Genomic DNA, 9261 nt, shown 5'->3' with positions numbered 1-9261 from the left:
CCATTGCTTACCCACTTCAAACTTTTTCAGAGCTAATTACTTGCGCAACGGTAGTCCGAACTCTGAAGGCTGGGTGTCTGTATTCAGTATTTACCTCTTCTTCGCTGCTCACTTTTCTGGCAATGCTCAGGCGCCAAATGGCGCCCAAGTGAACTGGGGCAGATGGATCGAACCCATCATCGAAAGCAAAAGTAAAGCATCTATATATTGGTTGTTGCTTTTGTACACCTTGGCTTGGCTTTGTAAGTCCCTTATGAATGGCCAAATTGTGCATGCTCTTTTTCAGTCCTCCTCAAACAGTTGGACTCTTGTGGTTTGTGGACGGATGTTTTTTTTTTAAGAATCGTCTTTTATTTTCTCAACATTCGTACTATAAATGTTGTTACTCATGACTTTTGTAATCAGATGTTTGGTTGATAGGTTGCTGAAACCACTATTGGATGAAACGAACGAGATCAATCTGGATCAACCCGTGGACTGAGGTAATAAGTCTTCTCCAAGCTTTTCCTGGGCCAACCTGTCATATGTAGCGAGCTGTCTATCATCAATTGTCCGTCGCCTTCCATGTCAAAATATCAGATCCTGAATCTAACATTTTATTCAGATGTTTTGTTGAGAAGCCACGAAAACCACCTTAGAAAAAGTCAATATAAAGGTTCCTGAATCTGTTCAGTGTGGATAGTGATCACATTGATACACCTTGTCTCAAAATTTGTTTAATAAGTCGGGTCAAATTAATTCAGGCTGGGTGAAGTTGACAAGTTCGCTTAACATAGCTGGAAACATTCTGCTCTGCTGAAATTTCCCACCAGAGGACTTGCTGATTTTTCAGATTCATCATGGCTAGTGTAAAACTAGGATTCCTTAGTTTTGTAGAATCCCATGAAACCAACTCTTGAAAGTTTGTGCTTTGAAGATGAATAAAAAATTGGAATCCTTAGTTTTGTAGAATCCCATGAAGCCAACTCTTGAAAATTTTCCCTTTGAAGATGAGTAAAAATTGCTTTTCAGCTGATATGCTTTGTTTTTGACCCAAAATGGCTGTTTATTAGGCTCTGTTTGGCAGAGCTCCCAGAGCAGCTTCTAGGATGAATCCAGGAGAAGCTCTGCCAAATAGTTTTTCTAAGAGAAGTGACTCTATGCTGATTCTGTGGAGTGATTCTCTGAAATGAACTAAGGATTTTCATAAAGTTAATCTTAGAGAATCACTTTCAGCCATTGAATTACTTCTTTCAGACAATCAGAATCGGGTTGAGCTCTACCAAACTGGCCTTTATAAAGTGGGAAAGTTTGAAGATGAGTAAAGCTAAAACATGTGTTTTAAAGGCTGTTTGTTATAGGGGAAAAAGAACAAGTCCAAATCATTGAGACCTTACACCTTAGGATCACCAAATTACGGAAAGTTGAAAAATAAAATATTTGCTGAACAGAATTGTAAAAAAATACTAGATGAAATATGGTGCCTAAAGTGCAAAACTTGAAGTTTGAAGTAACAACTTGCTGGAGATTTGTTTTCACTCTCCCATATTTCCTGCTGTCATTTCGTTTGTTATATTGTTGCCATCTTTTTCTGTTGATATTATCAGCAACTTGTTAATACTTGTTAGTTGTGCTCTAGCAAAGGCCATAATGGGTGTCATAATGTGTTAGCCGTCAATTGTCTTTATTCAGCTATATCTCTTTTCATAAGAGGTGTGTTACACTGCCAACAGACAACTGCAACTGTTGCTGATATGAGCTCTCTTTTAGCACTTCTGTTTTGCCAAGCAGCTGCATGTGATTCTACTTGTGATATCAATGCGGTTTACTGAACTATCATCAATGGTTAATTCTTATGCTTCAATTGTTATGCGCAGAAAGATTGATCCTGACCTTTGAATACGATCTTGTAAGTTATAGAAATAATTAGAAATGATATTTCAGCAATTTCTACATTTTTATCTATTTGAATCTGCTAATGTGCATGTTGATAATTTCATTAAGCAATAGCTGACCTCTATCGACTTATCGTGTTATTTATAGTTAGTATTCGATATCAGTTTCAATGTAGCATTTGTTGTATGGTGTTAAACTGCAGACTCTAGTTTGTAGCTGTTCTGTTCTGGGCAGTGCTTGTTGTCTAAGTTCTAACATGACCACTGTGCACCCTGCCAGGGGCAAAGCTAGGAGTGAAATGATCCTGGTGCACTCTCCATACATAGAACAAAATTGTATAATTTACATGGTAAAAATTGAGCTAACTACTAGAAATTTAATTTTTACCATGGTGCACGTGCACCAGGCAAAAACACTATAGCTTCGTGCACCGCCACAGTGTTGGGCTTCCTCTTGTTTCTTCTTCTTCTTTTTTTTAAATATCTTGTTTCATCTTTTTTAGACATGGGTGCGTCTGTAACTATAGGCTTGTTGTTTGTGTGTGTTGGTGTGTGTTGGGTGTGTTTTGTGTTGGCTGGGATCTCTTCCCTTTTTTTCATCTTCTTAATATAATGATGTGCAGCTCTACTGCGTTTTTCGATAAAATAGGTGGTCTGTATTACAGCACTGTCCATTACATAATATTGCCATTCTCTTCTGCTCTCCAATTTCCATTTATTTTCTTTCATGCAATTTTTCCTCTCGCACTAACCAAATCTTCTCTATACATGCTGATATATTCAACAATACAATATTAAAGTTGTGATATTGTATCTTCATTTTTACTATGACATTTATGGTGGTACCTCATAAAATATAAATTAATTACACGTTCCTGTGTTCATGCTAGATTATGGAACTTTTGCACTGCATGAAATTCTTACCAGATGCTAGCTACTTATTTATAGTTTCTTTTTTTTTTTCTGTTTTAATTTGGTGCCATGTGAAAGAAAACCTCTAACATGTAACATCTGAAGCTGGTTTGTAGGAAGTTAATGATAGAAATATGCTAACAACAGTTGAAATTGTGCTGAAAATAAACCATCTTTAGTATTGATCTAACCTTGGCCTATGTCTATGCAATCAAGCTAAGCCTAGTAGGAAGACTAAAGCAAATTAGAGAATGATCTATGCTAGCTCGGGACATGCAAGTCCCTCAATTGTATCAGTCAAAGCTTTATCATTATTCATTAGCCATCACTTTCAACTTCTGCAGGCTTTTATCTACCTTTTTTGTTTCCTAATCAGATTTCCTAAGATTTCTGAATCGTTGTATCAGTTAACTATTCCGTAGTGTAAATGCTTGCATGTTATATGACTGAAAGGTAAGACTAATGTATGCTAAAATGCTTTGCCCTCTTGGCACTAAATGTCTGTTTCTTCACATTGCTTAAAAATACATCTAAACATTCAGGAGAGTTGCAATTCTGAATTAGCGATAAAGATGAATGTACCGCACCTGAGATAGGGCAGGGAAAAGAATGTAACAAACCTGAAAACTGCATTGTTTTAGGCAATAGAGTAAGTTAAATTACCGAGTGGCCTAATTAATTCATTAGCAGTTGTCAGCTTCTCTCTATAAGTTGTCTTCATATTTAGTGAATTTAACACTATGGAAACAGTTTCCTACTTATTTTCGGTAACTGACTGATTCCTCTCCCTCCATACCTTCTAGTTTAAGAAGACATCCCTGTAAGAGTAGCGGTTGTCCTATTCCATCCATCTACTTAGTATGGCAGGTCTGGTAAGAAATATCCTCATTTTCTTTATTTTTTTTACCCTTGGAATTTGGCCTCTTTGGACAACACCAACTCAATCAGTCCTTTTCCATTTAGTATGCAAGTGGAAAGAGATCAGCTAGCTCCAGATTCTCTTTATCAAAAGGTGAACAAAGAAAGAAAGAGGTGAAGGAAAAGTAGCACTAAGGTCAATATAGCTTTAGTCCTGCCCCATGAATATGCAAGCGATTCATTCAGGAATTTCTCCAAAGAAAGATGTGGAAAGAACAAAGGCAAATCATCAACAATTAATTTTGTGTCTCATGCACGTCACAGTTGAAAAAAAAATTGATATTGCTTGTATGGTTCCTAAGATCTACCGACACATGCAGTATTTGATCTCCTCGGGCTTGGTACTTTCGATTCGCCACGTTCTTGCTGACCTTGGGATTTACCGAGGCCAAGGCTGACACTTATCTGTTCATCTACCGCCGTGGGGATGAGACTGCTTACCTGCTGCTCTATGTTGATGATATTGTGCTCACCGCCTCCAGTCAGTGGTTGCTTGAGCGCGTCATCTCCTCTCTGCAGCAGGAGTTTGCTATGAAGGATCTTGGTCAGCTCCACCACTTTTTGGGCGTTACTGTTGAGACTCGCCTGTCTGGCCTGTTCCTTCACCAGCGGCAGTATGCACTCGACATTCTGGAGCGGGCTGGGATGACTGATTGCAAGCCATGCTCCACTCCTGTCGATACTCAGGCGAAGCTGTCTGCTGATCTGGGTGATCCCGTGGCTGATCCTACTGCCTACCGGAGCCTTGCCGGTGCCTTGCAGTACCTGACCTTCACCCGGCTGGATCTCACCTATGCCGTTCAGCAGGTCTGTCTTCACATGCACGATCCTCGGGAGTCTCACCTTGCTGCACTGAAGCGTCTTCTCCGCTACGTCCGTGGCACTGTTGGTTTCGGCTTGGTTCTTCACCACTCTCACACCTCTGAGCTGGTGGTCTACACCGACGCTGACTGGGCTGGCTGCCCGGATACTCGCCGCTCCACTTCCGGCTACGCCGTCTTCCTGGGCGGCAACCTTGTCTCCTGGTCGTTCAAGCGGCAGCCGGTTGTCTCCCGCTCCAGTGCCGAGGCGGAGTACCGTGCTGTCGCTAACGGCGTGGCGGAGGCGTCCTGACTACGACAACTCTTAACGGAGCTCAACAGCCCGCTCGCCAAGAGCACGCTCGTCTACTGTCTCTCCACCAACCCCGTTCAACATCAGCGGACGAAGCATGCGGAGATCGACCTACACTTCGTGCGCGATAGGGTCGCCATCGGCGATGTTCGGGTACTCCATGTCCCGATCACCTCCCAGTTTGCTGACATCTTCACCAAGGAACTACCCTCCTCGACCTTCTCGGAGTTTCGCTCCAGCCTCAACGTAGCAGGTGGCTAGTTGTGGCTCCGGGGGGGGGGGGGGGTATTTGCCATTTGTACTTTCTTCTTGTTCAGTCTTGAACACCGTTGCAACGGTAGTTCAAACTGCAGGGGGTGTTGGCTTTCTTGTTGTCCAGTCTTGAACACCGCTGCGCCGGTAGCCCTTTGTACTTTCTTCTTGTCCAGTCTTGAACACCGATGCGACGGTAGTTCAGACTGCAGGGTGGTGTTGGCTTTTTTGTTGTCCAGTCTTGAACACCGCTGCACCGGTAGTTCAGACTGCGGGAGGGTGTTGGTGTATATTGATCCCATGTATAGAGGCCCATCTAGAAGCCCATATATAAGAACTATATATCCCACCCTTCTAGGGTTTGGAGGAATAGATCAATTATTCTCTCCTACAGTATTCCACATTCTTGCCTCATTTATTTGGTAGAAAAAGATCAATCATGACTCACGTATACAAAAAGTCGAGCTGCATGCATGTACAGATAAAGACAGCAACTTTAAGTGAAAGGAAGGTAAACTCTGGGACTTACTTATCTCTAGTCTATTATGCTGTAACATAAATCATACTTTTGTCTCCTTTTTTTTTGTAATGTACTGCAGTATCTTTAACTGATGAACAGTTATCAGTGTTGATCTCTGTATCATCATAAGAATGTACCTACACAAACACCTCCACATAACCTGCAAATAAATCTGTGAAGAAATATTGTGTTTTCTAGGCTTCATTAATCCAGCTTTCTGCTACTGCTCTGGTCCCTTCGTGCTGAAACATGTGGCCTAGATATTCTCAAAAGACAAGGACATTCTCTGCAAATCCTTGTCATACAAATCTGATACTACCTGCAGATGTTGTGGCTGCAGATTTTGAGACCAAGCAGCACAGAGGCCCTCCATGTTGAATTGGCTCTCAGCTTTGACCACATCTTCATACAGTGATTGGCTAAGATTCTGCATGGTTGCTGGTGTATCCTTAAAGGTTTCATGGAGCAAGTCAGGCCACTTGAGTTCTTCCTCTAGGTGGCTATTTTTATCTGGTGATAAATCTGTCCATGGGAAGATACTATTCTCCAGAATTGAGCTTGTGCTTTGCAGCTCGAATCCCAAGCTGTTGTTTCCACTGCTTCCTTTACTGCTGCTGCTGCTAGGGTTAGTTGCATCCCAATAGAATTGGGTACTCTGAATGCCTGTACCTCCAGAGTGTGGATTCTCTGGTGACCTATTGAGCCGTGTTGATGTTGAGAGAGTTGATGGAGAAACTGGTGCCATCACAGTGGAAACGGTGCTGCAGCTTGACTCATTCTGGTTAAACCAGAGGGAATTCGTGCTGCCACCAGGCTTGCTGCCAAGTTCGTTGCTGTAGCATATCAACTGCTGGAAAGGGAAATTTGGGATTGGGCCAGTTGAGCGGCAGCTGGGCAGGTTATCATGACCAGAAACAAGCTGATCAAGGAATAGCTCCTTTGGTGGCACCCTTAGATGTGCCAAACCAGTAGTTTCTTTGCGATGCTTACCGAGCCCTGGCAGCAGCTCTGGTGATTGTGCTGTCTCACTGAGAATATGGCTCAAGTTGCGAATTGCTCCACCACTTGAAGGGTCATCGTCACTGGACTCGGAGGTTCTCTCAGTACTGATTGTTGGAGCTGCTTTGCTATCAACCTCGGCAAGGGGCTTGTGGGTGTTGGGGTCAATGCCTTTCTGTCGGAGCTTCTTCTTGATGCTTGAGTTCCACAGATTCTTGATCTCGTTATCAGTTCTTCCAGGCAACCGTGTTGCAATCTGAGACCACCTGTCATTTACGTGAAAAAGGCATAGTTAAGGAAAGCTTGCTTTAAAGCAATGGGTGCAAAATTCTGACAGTGCAACTTGGGATGAAATTTACCTGTTTCCCAAAACAGCATGGAGTTCAATGATAAGGTCTTCCTCTTCCTGAGAGAATGCACCTCTTTTGAGGTCAGGCCTCAGGTAATTTATCCATCTCAGCCTGCAGCTCTTGCCACATCTCTGAAGCCCTGCAATCATTAATTGGGCAGTTATGAGAAGACTGGGAGAAAGAAGTTGTCTTGGAGAGGAACACGAAACAGTGGAAATTAATTATAAAGAAGAATAAAGTGCGTAGGATTTTGATTGTACCTGCAAGCTTTGGGACAGTGCTCCAGCAGCCGTGCCCATGTTTGGTTATGTGGTTCATGAGCTTCTCATCTTCCTCAGGAGACCAGAGCCCCTTCCTCAGCTTCTGCTTGTAACAGCAGGAGTGCCTCCCCATTGAAAGCAATGCAGAAGCTGAAGCTGAGCTCTGCAATCTGCACAGCTCACACCTTAAGGAGCAGCACAGAACTCTGCAGGCAATCCTCCGGCTCTAAGAACACCTCTCAGCGATTAATGGATCAAGGGTGGGATTATTGTGGACGAACTGCTTATATGGGCTCATATAGTGGTGTCTGATAGAGTGGAACTTGTGGGAGAACGGCAGCAACTTTTGCCTACAGATATCAGGATTTGGAGGAAGGCACTGGTAGCCAGTAGGCTTAAGGGTACTCTTCCCCTTTTCTTTGCAGGCCTCCCTCCCCAATTGCCCACCTTCTTTTAAAGCTGGTGGTTGTGAGGGCTCTTAGCCCTTCCCTTTGTTTCTGCTCTGTAAGAGGTGTGTGTCCTTATGTCTTATCAGCCCCTAGAATCTATGTCCCTCCAACCGTCGGTGGGCTTCAGGGTCGGTACCTCCACTTGTCCCTGAATATGCTGTTACTGCATTGTCATTACCACAAACTATTATAAGAAACTCTAGGTAGTTCATCCTTCCTATATCAAGAAGTATTGTTACTTTGCACTCAAGTCAGTCGAGTAAAAGATGGTTTGTCAAAGTTACATGATTCAGAAAAGGATTGATGTTCTTTCTCCTGTAGTGAATGAATGTGACATGTAGAGCAGCTAGTCTGTCACTGCTGCTGTGAACTTTTTCCCCGGCAACCTCTGCGTCACATGTATTCCATGCAGGGAAAGGTACACAGCTGGGAGGCTTTTCCTCATCAAAACATCTATACTAGGATTTCAGTGCAGACACATGTTTGCATACTCTCAGTTTCTCTTATCTCCTAATATGTTGAGCCTGACCTAAGTATCAGCCTTCATGTTTTATTTCCGCAGGGAAGTCACCAGATCACTTCTTACTCAGAGAAACCTTCCATCAATCATCAACGGGCAGCATCAAATATTTGCATTCCAGGACAGAGAGCATCTTCCTTTTCTTTGTCTCCACCAGCCAGCAATGCAAATTTTCTTTAGGACGTCCAGGCTCCAATCAGAAATCTTTGCTCCAATCCAAAGAAAAAGCATGCTGGCACCTGTGAAGAAGTTCGCAATCAGTCGAGAGAATCAGACCTTCTGTACAGATGATTGCCTGCTGTGGTATGCTTTCTTCACTGGCCGTGTTCCGACGCAAAGCGAAGCGCAACCGCAACTTGCACATGTTCAGTAAACCTTGGTCGGGTGAGTATAGGGAGATGCATATTGGTTGTTGGATTTCTTATGGTTCTGGTGCGAAAACTTCCATACCGTGTTTTGGTTTCGACACAGAACAGTGGGGGTATAATAGTCCTAATGAGGTGGCAAACCCGAGCATTTTATTTGCTTCCCTCCATTGCTCGTCTGCTAAAAGAAGTGGCTTGATTCATGACACGATGATTGGAAGATGCAATGGCATCCTCATAGTGCCCATGTGCCTGTGGATACTGTTGTGATTAAACAAGCAGAATCGATTATCATTGATTGAACGTTTTATAATCAGGGTGATCTGTACAACTCGGCTTTTCCTGATGCTCAGAAGCTTCCGTTGTTCTCTTGTGAAGATTTTCTGGGGCTTTATAGTCTTTAGAGTTTGCTAGAGGCTGGGGCGAACAAATAGAAACGGTGTGTGCTCACGAAGATTAGAGTGATTTAGTGTTGTCGGGATCACCACTTCACCACAATTATGAAAAAACTGATGTGCAGAAAATTGCTCATTATTTCGACAGTGCAATCCTTTAATTGGAGGTTTTGGGTCATTCATGAACTTGCCCATCACTCGTTATCGCGATTTTCTAAGAGTTGCCTTTCCCCTTGCTCCAGATGCATGTATAGGAAGCAATTGAATGAACAGAATATCTGCACGGAAAGGACCTGCATTTTTCTATTTGTTTTCTTATTTATCATTTGCGTCT

At 42.9% G+C, this 9261-nt stretch overlaps 1 protein-coding gene across 1 annotated transcript; it reads right to left on the bottom strand.

Annotated features, from left to right (window-relative positions):
* Positions 1-5463: 5463 nt before the first annotated feature.
* Positions 5464-7698, bottom strand: LOC120672796 (transcription factor MYB61-like). Its single transcript, XM_039953384.1, has 3 exons — positions 7199-7698; positions 6948-7077; positions 5464-6854 (listed from the first exon to the last, which is right to left on the bottom strand). Exons 1-3 carry the CDS (start codon positions 7329-7331, stop codon positions 5846-5848), a joined length of 1272 nt encoding a protein of 423 aa, XP_039809318.1. The 5' UTR covers positions 7332-7698; the 3' UTR covers positions 5464-5845.
* Between the last annotated feature and the right edge of the window lie 1563 nt (positions 7699-9261).

Source organism: Panicum virgatum, chromosome 5N (genome assembly GCF_016808335.1).
Source record: "Panicum virgatum strain AP13 chromosome 5N, P.virgatum_v5, whole genome shotgun sequence".
Classification (NCBI taxonomy): domain Eukaryota; kingdom Viridiplantae; phylum Streptophyta; class Magnoliopsida; order Poales; family Poaceae; genus Panicum; species Panicum virgatum.
The sequence above is the reverse complement of the archived record's forward strand: the minus strand, read 5'-3'. Positions and strand labels throughout refer to the sequence as shown.